General features: G+C 42.3%; 1 protein-coding gene and 2 pseudogenes across 1 annotated transcript; 1 reads left to right on the plus strand and 2 right to left on the minus strand.

Annotated features, from left to right (window-relative positions):
• Positions 1 to 723: 723 nt before the first annotated feature.
• Positions 724 to 6,937, minus strand: LOC133896917 (uncharacterized; annotated as a pseudogene).
• A 1,319-nt stretch (positions 6,938 to 8,256) lies between these two features.
• Positions 8,257 to 9,324, plus strand: LOC133897637 (uncharacterized; annotated as a pseudogene).
• A 182-nt stretch (positions 9,325 to 9,506) lies between these two features.
• LOC133897516 (uncharacterized) lies at positions 9,507 to 12,035 on the minus strand. The gene is made up of 3 exons (XM_062338276.1): positions 11,131 to 12,035; positions 10,849 to 10,968; positions 9,507 to 10,764 (listed from the first exon to the last, which is right to left on the minus strand). The coding sequence occupies exons 1-3, from the start codon at positions 11,258 to 11,260 to the stop codon at positions 10,700 to 10,702; spliced, it is 315 nt and encodes a 104-aa protein (XP_062194260.1). The 5' UTR covers positions 11,261 to 12,035; the 3' UTR covers positions 9,507 to 10,699.
• Between the last annotated feature and the right edge of the window lie 4,748 nt (positions 12,036 to 16,783).

The following is a 16,783-nucleotide window of genomic DNA, read 5'->3' on the forward strand; positions in this document are numbered from 1 at the left end:
CAGTCAGTCAAAATGCTTATCTTTGCTGACCAAGCTTTTGATCCGTCGAAGCCTAATTTCACATACTTATGAGGAGCTTGATGATGAGTAGTATAGAACTATTATATTCGGATACCCTAGGATTTTTGTCATTCTTGGGGCATATTTCTATCCCTAGGAAGAGAATTCCTAGGCACATGAAAACTACTCACAGATATCCAGAATATCTCGTAAATATGGAAGTTTATCTCCAAGAATAATAAGGAAGGACTCCAAAGACTGTACGATGACTCTCATATATATTCGAAGCTAGAGTACCCTGCGGAGGACAAACGCTTACAAGTCCATTGAAGCCATTACACGTTATTCAAGCCTGCGAAGCTTTGACCCTCCATGCCTTTAGCAGTTTAGATTTGTATTAGCATCTCCCCCGACTACACGTAACGGAGTCATCCAACTAGATTTCGATACATCTAAACTAGCCACGCACTCTCTTGTAATAATCTTAGAGAATAATAGAAGATCAATAAGACATAGGGCTATTATCCTAAGTGAGAACTGAACTTTTATAAAGACTATCTGTGTGTTATGTGATTCATCTACTCAAAACATCCCCTTTTTTTTTAGACAAAGGAATAACATTATTCCGGCCTCTGCATAGCGAAATGCACATAGCTGCTCATTATTACAAAGTTTGATATAACACTTGGTAAACCAGATAGGTTATGGAAAAACAAAAGCATTCTAAACATTATTCGGTCCAGTTCCTGCTGGTAGTCTATTACTAAACCGCCAACCAAAATGAGCAAAAATCTCCATCACGGTTGTTTCCAATCTTCGACATGCATCCTTTATAAGAGGCTGATCGCCCGTCTTATGCAGCAAAGACCAGTGCCGAATCCAATGCGTGCCCTGAAAAAGAACCTGCATGAAAGAATGAACTTTTGCCCTGTCAAAAACAACATCATTACGACTTAACCAAACAGCCCAGCAAAGTGCACTAGCCCCAACCAAAACGAGGTTTTTAAGATTTTGACTCATCCCATTAAGCCAGCTTCCAAACAAATTGGAGACACTTGTTGGTGGGCTTAAGCCAAACGTAACTTCAACCACACGCCAAATAAATTTAGCAGACCGACATTCAAAGAATAGATGTTGTATTGTTTCCTCATGGTGACAGTAACAACAAGTGATACTACCTTCCCAATGCCGTTTTGCTAAATTATCTTTGGTTAGAATCTTTCCATTAAAAAGAAACCATAAGAACACTTTAATCTTGAGCGGAATTTTAAGCTTCCAAAGATGAAGGTTTTTTGGAATGACAAACTGACTAATCAAGGATCTATACATCGATCGGACCGTGAATCTTCCATGTTGATGTAGAGACCAATGAAATGTGTCATGACTATCATTAAGCTGTACAGATGCCAGCTTAAGAATCAAATCATTCCAAGCAGCCAAGTTATTTCGAATCAGTGTTCTTCTAAAAGCAATATTTAGGGGTCGTGTCCGAAACACATCTACAACCGTGTCATGCTTCCTATATGCAATTTGAAATAAGGAAGGGTATTGTTGCTTCAGAGGTGTTTGTCCAAGCCACACATCCTCCCAAAAACTTATCTGAGAACCATTGTCCAACTTAAAAGAGCCCAGCCTGAGGAACTCATGTTTGACTGCCATAAGGCGAGTCCAAAACTGAGAATCACCAGGCCTGTGGTCCACTTGAGCAATTGTCTTGGTTCTCAGATACTTTTTACGCAATAGGTCTTGCCACACCCCTTCTTCATTTATCAGTTTAAAGAGCCATTTACTGAGCAAACATTTATTTTGCAGCTCTAAGTTGAGGATACCCAATCCTCCTTGATCCTTAGGCGTGCAAAGAATACTCCATTTCGCAAGTCTATACTTTTTTTTGTGCCCATCACATTGCCAAAAGAAACGAGAATGAAAGTAATCAAGTTTCTTTAGAATCTCTTTAGGCACTTGAAAGAAAGAAAGTATAAACATAGGCAAGCTACTTAAAACAGAATTTATAAGAACAAGACGACCCCCATAAGATAGAAGCTTTCCTTTCCAACAATTTAATTTTCTCTGAAACCTCTCTTCAATTTCTTTCCAATCCTTATTAAAAAGTTTTTTATAGCTCATCGGAATGCCTAAATATTTGAAAGGGTAGGATCCTGATCTGCAACCAAAAATTTGTGAATATTCGGCCTCACAGTCCTTGGCTCTACCAAAACAAAAAAGTTCACTTTTATGGAAATTTATTTTTAAGCCTGAAAGCTGCTCAAAAGCGCATAACAATAGTTCCATATTTTTGGCCTAATCTAAATTGTGATCCATAAAAAGAACTGTATCGTCAGCATATTGAAGAATAGAGAGACCGTTTTCAACAAGGTTAGGGATGACCCCAGCAATTTGCCCTTCCTCTTTAGCTTGCTCAATGAGAATGGCCAACATGTCCACAATCACATTGAATAAGATTGGAGATAGGGGGTCACCCTGCCGCAGACCCTTTTCCGTCTGAAAGTAATTTCCTATGTCATTATTAACTTTTATACCCACACTTCCTCCGGAAACCACCTGCTCTATCCATGTACACCATCTAGGAGAGAAACCTTTCATTCGTAGGGATTGTTGCAAAAAAGTCCACTTTACCTTGTCATAGGCTTTCTCAAAATCCAATTTAAGAATAACACCATCCATTTTTTTTCTATTCATCTCATGGATAGTTTCATGAAGGATAACTACACCTTCCATGATATACCTCTCGGGTAAAAAGGCGGTTTGAGTAGGTCTAATCACTTTTTGAGCTACTATAGAGATTCTATTTGTCAAAACTTTAGTGAAAATCTTGAAGTTGACATTTAATAAGCAAATCGGTCTATACTGTTGAATCTGCATTGCTACACTACGCTTCGGTAATAAAGTTATTACACCAAAATTTAGGCTAAAAAGAGGCAATGTACCAGAATGAAATTCTTTAAATAAAAGCAAGAGGTCATCCTTGATTACTTTCCAGAAATTTTGATAAAATTCTGCTGGGAATCCGTCAGGGCCTGGTGCTTTATTATGTTCCATTTGGAAAATTGCATCTTTAACTTCTTTTTCGGTAAACAACGCCGTTAACAACTCATTCTCAATGTCTGACACTTGTGATATATCTTCACGACGTAATTCATTCATGGAAAAATCATTCTCATCAGGTGGACCAAACAAGCCTTTGTAATATTGAGTGATATATTTTTTCAAGTTTTCCGTTCCTTCTATTACACCTTCCTCTTGTTCTAATTTGTAAATTCTGGTTTTTCTATGACGACCATTCGCCACCAACTGAAAGTATTTGGTGTTATCATCTCCTTGGAGCAACTCAGTTGCTTTGGAGCGTTGGAGCCATTTGATCTCCTCCTCCCTCAACAACTGGGCTAATCTTGCTTTTAGATGATTTTTAACATCCAACTCCAGAGGTGACAAAGCAGTAACTTCTGCTTTCTTATCCAAAGAATTTAGTTTTTCAAGCAGCTCTTTCTTTTCTTTTCTAAAAAGTCCCAAATGATTCTTAGCCCATCCTCTCAGTTATTGCCTTAATCTTCTAATCTTATTTTGCCACCTATCCAAAACAGTAACACCCTTATTCTCGCTTTTCCACACATACCCAACCAACTCACGGAATCCATCTATGTGTAACCAGCTCAGTTCGAATTTGAACAAAGGCTGATTGCCAGCAAAAGTGGACTCCCCTGTGTCTAATAAAAGAGGTGTATGATCTGAGATGTCACGGTTTAAAGCTTGTACAGTTGTCAGAGGATATTTCTGTTCCCATTCTGTACTTGATAATATGCGATCTAACTTCTCAAACGTAGGAACATCTCTATTATTTCCCCATGTGAACTTATGACCAGATAGTTCAAACTCCCTCAAATCTAAACTATTTATTATAGCATTGAATAAAAAGGGAAATCTACTATCGAATTTGTCATTGTTTTTTTCAGATGGGCTTCTAATGATATTGAAATCCCCACCGATTATCATTGGCAACTTTTCAAAGCTACAGGAATGGACAAGTTCGGTTAAAAAGCCTTCTTTATACTCTGGTTGAGCTGCACCATAAACCGCCACCAGAATCCAACGAAAGCCATCCACCTTGTTTCGTAATGTAAACTTGATAAAAAAAATCACCAAAAGAGAGACCGCCAATATCAAAAATCTCCAAATTTATGCCCAAGAGAATGCCCCCCGATCGTCCATGAGGTTCATTCCAATGCCAAAAAAATTCTTGTCCCCCACAGAAGGCATTAAGACATTCGTCCGAGAAATACTTTCTGTTAGTTTCAAGAATAGCAATGAAATCCAGATGTTCTTCCCTAGATGTCTCGGAAAGGAATTTATATTTAGCCAAGTCCCTAAGACCTCTGCTATTCCAAAAAATTTCTTTCATTTAAAATTTAATATGCTTTTTGGGTAACTTTTTGTCGTGAGATTTCCTCCCCTTCAAAGACATAGTCGTCTTCTTTCTAGGGATGTCTCTCGAATCAATAGTCAAAAGATCATTGGCATCATCCATAATGTCCTCCATTAAGTTCCCACAAAGATGACCAAGAGCTAAGTTATTGAGAACACCGGCATCCTCCTCATCCTCATTTTCAACATCCACTGTGTCTTTTTTTATATTTTTTTTGTGGAGTACAAACCAATCTATCCATCTCTATCTTTTTAATTAGAGCTACCGATTTATCAACTTCATGTCCCATAGAAACACCAATAGCACGAATATTATTCGAAATGTACTAATCGGAGAAGGAGAGAAAGGAATTAAGTTTTTTACCTTCGACCAACTCCAAATTCTTCTTGGCCACCAGTCTTGACACGCGTTCCAACAAGTCCTCGTCTGCGGAATCAGCTCTCCTCTTGCTGCGCCTTAGAGGAGTTGAAGCTGGGATTGGTGACGTGGACGCCGGCCTCTCCAGACAAGCAGCAGCACCTGCCACTGGGAGAGCCATCCCCATCCGAATGGCCTCCCCAACCGGCAGCTGCATAGCCTCAAGCGAAGAGAAAGCACCGTCGGACACAAATGCATCAGCTCCCTCCAGAGTCGGCCGCTCCAGACTAGCAACGTCGGCGGGTATGACCGAACCATCCACCAGCCCCGAAAAAGAAGTCTCCATCTGCAAAACAGGATTAGAGTTAAGGTAATTCCCCGCCTCCAGCACCTCCTGACAACTGTCCCCCTCATCCTCCGCCAAAATCTTATCAGCACATTCACCCAAAAACTTATCCATGGCCATCTCAATAATTTCATCAGCTTTGTCTTTGATGAAATCATGCAAATTCAGTGCCTTATCAGAAACACTCGATGCAAAGTTTTCCATCATCTCACCGCCCGAAGAACTGCCAATAACCTTATTACCTTCTTGACCTTCTTTCCCGGTATCACTCTTTGTTCTTTTTGTGCTTCTATCTTGCATATCCTTGTTTGGATTACCTTCTACATTTGCATCATCTTCTTTGTCATGCTGTTCTTGATCGGTCTCCATAAAGGATGTATCCAAGCTATCTTTGTCCTCCTCTACTTCAAACTTCAGCTCGTAAAAACGATCACCAATAACGACATCCATCTGATTTGGGATAAGGGCCAGATTAAGGACCGCTACAAAGAGTCTACCATAGACATTCTTATTAGTAGTCACCATGTCCACCTTTTGAGTAGCTCCAAACATAGTGCCAATTGCCCACAGATTCTGGAAAGTGCGTAGATCTTTTGGAAGTCCCATAACCCGCATCCATACCTTGGGCAGGATAGTACCCTCCTGAACCACAGCAAATTCCTCAAACTTTAGGTGAACACCCAACTCCTTTATATTTGCACCACCATAAGCCATAGTTTGCTGAAGCTCTGCCTTCGAAGGAAAAGGCACCACAAACTCATTGTTTTCCTGCATCTGAACCTCCCAGTTCCACTTCCCTGGGACAAGCAGCTGAAGATGAGCAATAAGCTGAGCTGGAGTTATACATCCTCCAAACACCTTAACCAATGCCATCTTATGGTCAATTTTGACATCCGGAATCGGTGCATGAGGTATGTAATAGAAGCCAAGACCATCTGCTGCGTATCCCACTGAATGAGCTATCATCCTTGGTTCCTTAAGCACAGGACACTTTTGAACCACATGGACACCCTCCTCACATATTTGACAAAACAAAATTGTGGTGCAATCTATAGCTTGATGTCCCTTGGTACAACATTTGAAGCAGTACTTACTCTTGGATTTTCCTTTCTTACCAACATCCCCTCCACTCGCGGTCCCAATCGCTGTCCCAGCGTGCAGGTTCACATTATCCATCAGCATCACCGCCTTCTGTCCCTGAGCAGCCGAGCTGATCGAACTGGACATCCCTACCGAAGCACCCTGTGTTGCATCTGGATGGCCAGCAGGTAGCTGCTCCTTTGGTTGCAAGGCATGCACATCATGCTGATTCATCGTATGCACTTGAGCAGCAGCCACCGGAGGGACAGCTGCGACGGCCACCTGCGTCGCTGGATTTGCCAATTGAGTAGCCGATTGATCCAACTGACCTGTCGAGGAACACTCTGCGCGCCCCAAGGCAGAAGAGTTTCCAACATTCTGCTGTTCTTGCGAATGAGGAGGACCGAAGTATCCACCTCTGCCCGGGTACTGGTCGCGTCCACCAAACCTGTGAGGGGCAGCACCACGTCGGCCATGCCCACGCGCAGCACCTCTACCGCGATGACCTCCGCCATAGCCTCCGTATCCTGGACCATAACCCCCGTACCCAGGATTGAATCCTTGTCCACCAAAATATCCCCATCCTCTGCCGCCGCGTCCACCTCCAAAGCCATCACCGCCTCCACTGCCAAAGCTGTATCCAGGATCCTCAAAACCATGATTGCCAACAATTTTCCCTCGCCCGCCGCCAAAAACTCCACCGAACTGTCCATGCCCACCGCCGAATCCGCCACCGAAGTCCCCCCGGCTAGCGCCCTGACCACCGGAGGTACCCCTCTCTGTCGCCGCACGTTCACCGGCCTGAGATGCAGCCGGTCCTCCTTGGTTAACTCCCGAGGCCATGCCGTATCATAGGATGTCGGCGTAGCTTGGGCGCGCCTCCGAACGAGCACCCGATGGTTTGAGATCGGCCACACGTTTTGTAGCCGCCCTCTCCTTCCAAACCCTGGTCAGCTTGCCTGATTTTGCGAAAAATCTTCCCAGAGCGGAGGAGCACCTGAAGGTAACTGGTGTGGGCCCACCACGGATTAACACAATTGGATCGGGGCCGGAGTAAACCACGGGCGGAGAAATAGGATCACGCTTTTTTGAAATTTGAAAGTCATCTTCCACCTTCCGCCACGCAGTGTTTGTGGCTGCCGGCGAGGATTGCTTCCCGGCCGAACACGCCAAGTCCCGAAGTCTTACATCCTGCCTTGACCCACGTGAGCGACAATCGCGCACCACCACGTCGCCCAACGAGGACACCGGAGACTTCCGAGGTGTCGGGAGCGGCCCGCTCCATGGCCGATGGCCGCACGCTTGACATTGTGCAATTGACTTCACGATTCGCCGAGCTCGCGAGACATTGGGCTTAATGCTTGCCGGAAAGACCAACGAGCTTGCCTTGGCCTGTGCCGATTGCTCCTGCAACGCTGCCTCCGCACGATAGACCTCATCCGCCGTGAACCCCTCTTCCGCCGCTGCACGCAGAAACGATGGTGTAGAGAGCGATTCAGTTGTGGAGTCGTCCTCATCCTCTGAAGCATCTCCATTGTCGAGCGGCCAGAAACGCGATCGAGAACCGACCGGTCGTTGGCCAAGTAAAGGATCCGGCTTCAGCTTGGCCGCCGCAAGAACGGCCACCGGCGTCCAGCCATCAACCTCGGCGAGAGAGCTCGACTCCAAGGAACAAATAGCTTGTTTTTGTCTCTCCGGTGGAACCTTGTGAGGCACCAGATGATCCATCATGGCCATCAGCTCCGCTGCACCTCGCTTGCATGTTGTTTCATCCGTCTCCTTGCAACGATCGACCACGGCCACCAGCTCTCCGGTACGGCGCCTGGCCACCGGAGCCAAGGTCAACCTGCGCCCTCTGCGCATCACCTCATCGCTCACCAGCTTTCACGGATCAGGAGCATGGATTTTGCAACAAACTGTATTGGCATACTGTTTCAAAACATCCCTAAGATCAGCCATTCATCGATGGTCGACAACTGGCAAAACACAAGACTCTTGATTCCTCTTGTTGAGGAGTGTCTCTCCTTCTCCATATTAAACTTCAACACCCTCAATGAATACATCACCCAACGAAAAGCCAGGTGGGAGATGGACGACCGCCGCCGGCCGGATGGGAGCTATGGGCCGGAGTACGGTTCCTTGCCTCCTGAGCATGAGTACGCCTTGTACCGTCACTCGCCGTCCAGGGGAAGGGCGCCTTGGTTTCTGCATCATGGGGTAGCAACTCTGTTTCTCCTCTCCTTTGCAAATTTCAGAGGCGAAGATTTCATAAACAGCAACAGTTTTTGCCTTCCTGCCAAGTGTTCCTTCCAATCAATTTGAAGTAGCAGATAGAAATCCATGGATGTATCACTTCGGATGATGAAATATTCTTTTCGTCATTCATTTTTGCATGCTAGAAGGTATGCTTGTGAGTTTGGGTCCAGGATTACCCTGGGAGGCTATTGGAGCAAAGATCGAGAAGAAAACCTTTCGGGCTTTCCAGGTGCAGTTCTTCACAAGACTGTTCTGTCTGCCTCCCGAGTCCTGAGTGTTTGATGGCCTGCTCTGTCTCTGCCTGAGTGTTTGGTGGCCTGTATTCCTTCCTCCTGAGCTGATCCATGGCCTTCCTAAACACTCAGAAGAAGACATAAGGCAGAGGTATACTCCAGAAGAAGAGTGCAAGAGCTGAGGCACCACCTCCAATAACAGAGGAGAAGAAAGCATGCACAGTATGCTTGGAGACATTCCTCCCTGGAGAGCAGGTGGTGGTCACCCTGCAACCACATGTTTCACCAGGGGTGCACCACACCCTGGGTGAAGGGGAAAGGCAACTGCCCCGTGTGCCGATCTGTGCTCTGCGAGAGGAGGAACACCGTCGCTGACAATATGAGCAGCAGCAATGGTGAAGATGGCGACGTGGATCTTGACCTGCTGGCGATGATGAGGGCCATGGAGGCGGCCTTCAGTCGGGTCAGACTCTCAGACTTCATGTCATACCACTAGATGAACCGCCATCAAGCCATGAACATGTAACATTCCAGCCTTACTACCATAAAATTCCAGTATCAGCGGACATCTTGCAATAATGTTAAACTAGCATCAAACATCTCGGTCATGATTTTTGTGCTTGTCGTGCATTTACTTTGCAATATCAGCAGACATCTTGGCAGCCCTCCTGCCTTTTTGTTAAAAAAAAGAGCTGTGAGGACATATTTCTTCTGAAACGTATATCTTACTCGTATCACGATAACGGATGATCTAAGCAGCATCCTAAGTTTGCAACTTATTCCCAAGATTTCTAGAGGGACTCATGTTTACAGTAGGACCAATAGAGGGGAGGCTACCAGAAAAATAATAATCTAAACGCCGGAACAAAAATAGTCGAGAAAGAACACTGCAAGCTGACAGTTACTGAAGTATATGCTTGAAATCTTTTACATCACGCATTCTCCGAATATCAGGACACTCGAGCAGGGGATTCTTTTAGCATCTTGGCTCGTTCACTCAAAACATACTATCCGTTTCCTACACATTTTTCGTTCGTTTTATTTCGTCCCTCCTTACCGGAACGCTTTTCCGGGTTCAGAAGCATAAGATACTTAAATTGTGGCTTACAGATGGATTCTTGAACTTTTCTTTAGCACTTGCAGCCTTCGCTTTGCTGTTTCGTGCACTCGCATAGAGACGGCCGTAGTCTACCGGACTACCCATCCCTCCGGCCACCGCGTGCCAGTCGGCGCTCTGCGAGAGGAGGAACGCCGTCGCTAGCAACTTGAAAAGCAGCAATAGTGTAGATGGTGAGGTAGATCCAGACCTGGTGGCAATGATGAGGGGCACGGAGGAAGCCTTCAGTCAGGTCAGATTCTTCAGACTTCATGTCACACCGCTACATGAATCGACATCAGGTCATGAACATGTAACATTCCAGTCTTACTACCACCTCCACATTATACCTGGTTTCATAAATTACCAGTATCACCGGACATCATAATATGGAAAACTAGCATAAGATATTTCGATCATCATTCCCTACCCGTCATGCGTTTACTTTGCGTTGCAAGACCAGATAATGACTGCCAACGCTACAAGACCAACTTCATTCACCATTGGAAACATCATTCTTTGAAAGAGATGTGGCATGTTTCTTCTGAAATGTATACCTTACTCCAACTTGTATCACAATAAGGAACGAGAATAGTCTAAGCAGCATTCTAACTCATTCCAAATACTTCTAAGCAGACTCATGTATACAGCAGGACCAATACCAATACAGGGAGGGTACGGAAAACTTCATCTAAACACTGGAAGAAATCGAAGAGAACACTGTATGCTACTAGCAATATAAGAGCTGTAAGCTGAAAGTTTCCGAAGCATGCTTGAAATCTTACATCAAGCGTGCTTCAATTACCAGAACACTCAAGCAGGGGATCAATTTAGCATTTGAAGTCATTTACAGTTTTTTTTACGTCAGTAGGTCTTTCTAGGGCTGCTTGTCAGCTGTCTTGGATCAGGTTGGTTCGTTCACTCAGAACATACTTGGGCAGTTCATATTTAGCACCTGGAATGTTAAAGATTCGTATTAAAACCTGAACAGATGTGAAAGGAGTAAAAGAAAGGCAAAGAATCAGACTGAAAATCGCACCCCTTTCATCATACCAGAGAGTCAGATCAACATTAGAAACAATTATGCCTGCACTTTCCACAATAACCTGTGCAAGGTATACATCAGATTCTGATGCAGCTCGAAGGGCATCCCAAATTTCTGTAGAAGGCTTAAAATGATTACTGCAAGGACTACATACGAGTGCAACTAGAAAGCTAAACAATGATGCATCCAAACAGAAAAAAGGAAGCTGAATTTACCTCTATTATGAAGCAAAAAAAGATTCGAAGACACGTGAACAAAGCCAGAGATGAGAACTACCTTTCTGACCACCATAGTGAGGAGCCGTGTCCGAAAACTCGTCACGCATCTGCCTGAGCTGGGCCACTGTTATCGGTTGGGGGGTGCTTCCAGTACTTGGGCTTCCTGACTTTCTTAGTAACTTCTGCATATTAGAGTAATTCACCAAATAAAATGAGCAGTGAAGCTTGTAGAATCTTCAAAGGTAATCACAATCATAGTAAGTAAATCTGTAAAAAGTGATATGATTGAGATAGAACAAGGTTCTTTGCGGAAAAAAAACCACGTATATAAGACAAGAATTTGTATATGCATACAACAAGAGTAAACAATTCAGTGCTTTCCTTGAGCATATTTTGGAAAAAAGCTGATCTATAGATTTATCCTTCCTAGTTCTTACCATTGTTCTCTGTGTCAATTAACTACTTCGTTTCTATGTGGTTAGCACAAATATAAGTATCCTCTAGGGAAAATAGCAAATTTATCCTTCCTACCATTGTTCTTGGTGTCAATTAACTAGTTTTAGTGACTATATGACCTAACCAGCTGATTATCCAGGAACCAAGAGGGAAACTGGTATATGGGCGACAATAAAGTGTAAACGGAATGATTGAACAATGTTCGTTGATAACTTGAACAATATGATTTAACCAGATAATATGCTACTGTGCTTAGCTGAATCCATAAAAGTGCAACTCTATTCAATGTAATAAATATGAAATCTCCATGCATACTCCTAAACTTTAAATATTTAAATCTTCAAAGAATGTAATGTTCCTTGTAATATGGAAATAGACCATGCCCAAAAATATAATACAAATTTCTGCATTGTTGTAAGGGCAACTGCCATATAGCACAAAAGTTAAAAAATAATAATGATGCAATCATCCAAAAACACAGAAAGAGTGTTGTACTCAAGGAAATAACTTCATCATAAGTTATACGGGTATGAATTGCTATTAAGAAGTACATAGCTGTGCATGTGATCAAATGAAGAAAAAGACAGATCAAGCGCAAAAGAATAAACCCATGGGTTACTCATTTAATGTCCATGCTACATTCAGGATAATTCAGCAGCCCCCGGCTACCAACCAAGAAACCAAGGCATCAATTGAATCGGATAATTCAGCAGCCGACTTGATCCTTGCCCATTCAGTTCGACCAATCATAGGTCCCCACGGCAGCATCGCTCGAATCCTTCCCAAGACATCACAAAAGATCTAAGACCTCAACTTGATAATCAAACCCAACTGGAAACCAAGAACCCCACAGGATCGCGACTTCGCAAGAGACCAAGAAATCCCCAAACCAGAGAGCCCCCGATTTAGCCCCACGTATAGCACCAAAATCAAAATCGCAGCCTTTTGTTTTCTCCCCTTTTCTGCCACGAACGCCCGACTCTAACCGTGCGGATCGCCAGGAAAGCGAAGAACCGGGGGATCGGGATCGTGGACCCGTACCGGCTTCGGCGTGCTTAGTGGAAGGGATGTTTTCTGAACTGATATAAACAGGTTTGTTCATCTTATATAAATATATGATTCAATGAAATGAAAGATAACGAATTCAATCTTGTGATTTGTGATATGAGTCAACAACAGTTGCACAAAGAATCATTTGAGTTTTGTTCCGAACACCGACAACTACTTTGGTAGTTGCTCAGGTCCCTTCAGATGAGATGTCCATTCGAAAAGGATGTTTGTCCATTTGGAAAGAATGTCTTCCGAATAGACATAAATATATATGTTTATTTTGTATAAATATATAATTTAATAGAATGAAATATAATGAATTCAATCTTGTGTTCACCTTTGTGTCTAGAATCTCTACTACTCTTGACACGCTACCAATCGCGTAGTTAGACTGAAGTGCTAATTGATGACAACATAGAAAAAACAGAGGCTCGGTGACTTTATCCACAATCCATGGAGTTGTTACCTCTCTGATGATGTTGGAGGATGTTGTCCATCATCTTCTTCTCCTACCACGGCATCCCTTGCATCATCGTTGCGCCCACCACAACGAAGGTTGTGGTCATCGCTCTCACTGCTACAACCACTAGTTCCTCCATGGTGCACGCCATAACGTGCGTGACAACAGCGCCCCTATCAACTCATGCCATGGTGGACACCACACCATGTACAGCGCACATGACGCGCGTCATGGTGTAACACCTCTTCAAGGTGCACGCCAAGGTGCAACGGCCGCACCCTCAAGTGCAACGCCACTCACTAGCGTGTGCGCCCCCATCGCAGCTTGGATGGCGACGTCCCTCCCGTATGACGACGACATCATCATAGTCTCAACACCAATAGGCTCCTCCTTCCCTTTCATCCTCAGTGGTGCATCCACCAGGTCCAAGGGGGGAGGCTATCGTTTCCTTCACGGCTGCGGCAATGGCCTCCGACGGCACCAAATCCATCAGGTTCGACAGTCGCTCGGTCACCATAGAGGTGGGCGGTGTGGAAAAAGGAAGGGAAACCCTAACCCCCTCTCCCACAGCCTTAAATACCTAGCTCCCCGTCTGGGTTGAATGGGCCACATGGGCCTCAGCCCATTTAGATGTCTAATGAAGACCGCATGGGCCTCAAGCCTGTTAGGCTGCTTGAAGCAATCATATAGCCATTTTACACAAACTTCCTTGATTTTATGTAAATTACAACACCATCCAAATTAAAAGATTACAGTAGTGTGATTTTTATACTTAAGCCCCCAGGTTTTAAATATATTATACTGTATTATGTTTACCTCATGTAAACTCGCGTTCCAAACCATAAGGTCTTTAGGAATTGTGTTGTGTAATATGACTGCTATAATGTTTTCACAGTATAAAATATGTGCAATTTCATTATACAATTTTTATTTCATAATTGCAATTACTTCACTTAAGAATTTATTTATTGCAATTTATAATTTTGACCTCAATAAATTATTTAAGCCTCCATTTGCTTAAATAAATAGTATAAAATTATGCAAAATTCTTATAGGTGATTACCTTATGTTATATTGGCAAAACAAGGTAGTGGAGTCTATGACATCGATTGCGACTGTAATGTCGCCTGTCCCTGTGGGACAACGTCTATGTCCATGGCAACGAGTTTCTCGTCCACTGCTGTGAGGCATCCACCATGTTATATAACAACATGGTGACTACCTTCATCATGTCTTCCCAATATTTAATAGTGCAGAGACTATATCTTTTGTTGTGACTGTAGCATCACCCATTCCATTAGGAGTGGAGTCCAAGATATTAGCAATGACTTGGTCGCCTGTCCTATATTGAAGGTCTACGTGTATTGTCACTCTTGACATATTTAGATTCACATTTAGCTTAAATAAATAGCAAAAATCAATGCAAAATATTTTTGATGAATACCTTCTATAATATTGGTAAAACACAATACAATAGGGACTATAGCATTGGTTGTGACTGCAGTGTCGGCTATCCTTATAGTACAGAGTTCATGCTCATAGCAATGAGTTTCTCGTCCACTACTGTGAGGTCTACATCATGTTGCATATAAATATGGTGGCTACCTTCAATGTGTATATTTTTGCAGTGATTATCAAATCACCTATTCACCTGTTCTTTATAGAAGACTACATCTATATTCAAGAATCATCTTGATTTTAAATTTTATACAATTGCAACATTTTCATGCTAAATTAATTGAATACAAGGTCATTTCATGTAGTGCATGGCTCATATTTCCAACAGAGATTTTAATGAACTCATGTTAGATGGGAGCAACTATCTAACTAGGACTATAGAAGTAAAAATCAATTTATCGTCATGAGGTCTTATTGCAACAATAAATGAACATGTACCTGAAGCCCTGGAGGTCTCTAAACAACTCAAATATGCTGCTTTATATTTTTTAAGGCATCACGTCCATCCAGATCTCAAAAATAAATATCTAATGAAAGAGATCCACGTGCTCTTTGGACATCACTCAAAGAGCACTATAATCACTCAAAAAAGGTCTTACCCCTAAGCATTTGGTTAATCTATACCTCAAATCATTTGGAAAAAGAAAAACAAGTTCAAGAGGATAAATTTGAGGCTCACTTCAATAAACAACTAGAAGACAATCTGGCGGTGGGCTCTTCTTAGAATGTTCCTCTGAACAACCAAGAGAAAGTCAAGTAGAAGGAGGATAACCCCCTCAACGTCGATGACATGATTGTAGAGTTCAATTCCCAAGATATGTTTGGAGACCTCGATTAGTATCTGAATCATCCCCTAAATGTTATTAGCCTACTACAGTATTAGAAATGGTGTATATTGTATGTCATTATGTCCAATCATGTACCTCAGACATGATACTCAATAAAACTAGCACTGTATGTATTCCATATATGAGTTATGCTGAATTTTCTTTCTTACATATAGAATTTTTATGAAAAACAATCTGATGGAGAAGGAAATATGTTTAGTAGACAATGGTACAACTAATACAATATTAAGGGAGAATAAATATTTCAAACACTTACAAAAAGAAATAAAAATATTATGACTATCGTTGGACGCGATGCATTGATTGTTGGTTCGGGTTGAGCCACAATTATTCTCCCTGTGGGTACTCAAATAGTAGTCAAGGATGCACATCTGCATCCTAATTCTACATGTACCCTACTAAGTTATAAAGATATCCATAAAAATGGTTTCCATGTGGAAACTCATAATGACAACAAAGATGAATATCTCTCCATCACCAAGGATAATGGATATGACAAGTCAGTGTTTGAGAGAATTTCTTCTTTATCATCTAGATTGTACTATACATACATCAAACTCGTACCATATGTTACGTTCAAGATAATTTTTTAGAATCTTGATAAATTCAAGATTTGACATGATCGCCTTGGTCATCCTGGTTTAGGGATAATGAGAAAAATTATTACAAATTTATTGATGCAGCATCAAGGTTGCAAAATTCCCAAAATCATCAAATTTTATGTGCACCACATGTGCCAAACAAAAATTAATTTTAAGATCCTCTTACCTTAAATTAAAGATGAGCCACTCAACTTTCTTGATCGCATTTAAGGAGATATATGTGGTCATATTCAACCATTATCGGGACCATTGAACTGCTTTATGTTGCTCATAGATGCATCTATAAGATGGTCGTATGTTTGTCTCTTATTCCCAAGGAACCATGATTTTACCAAATTTATTGCTCATATTATCAAATTAAGAGCAAATTATCCCAAATATAGGATAAAATCCATTCGAATGGACAATGTCATCGAATTCACTTTACGAGCCTTCAATGATTATTGCATGGCCTTATGTGTTAATTTGGAGCATTCAATATCTTATGTGCATACTCAAAATGGTCTAGTTGAATCTCTTATCAAAAGAGTTAAATTAATTGTATGATCACTACTTCAGAATTACAATTTACCAACCTCTTATCACTACTACAGAAAGGATCATCATTGCCGGTTCAAAAACTGCATTACTGCCGGTTTTTGAACTGACAATGATTAAGCAGAAGTGATAATCATGTATTTACCAATGGCGGTTCAAGAATCAACACTGATATTCATTATCACTACCGATTTAAGCCACGAACCGGTAGTGATAGTTTGTATCACTATCGGTTCTTGGTTTCAATCTGCCAATTGATATACTTATCGCTGCTAGTTCCAGCTACGAACCAGCAGTGAT

Source organism: Phragmites australis, chromosome 17 (assembly GCF_958298935.1).
Source record: "Phragmites australis chromosome 17, lpPhrAust1.1, whole genome shotgun sequence".
Taxonomy (NCBI): Eukaryota; Viridiplantae; Streptophyta; class Magnoliopsida; order Poales; family Poaceae; genus Phragmites; species Phragmites australis.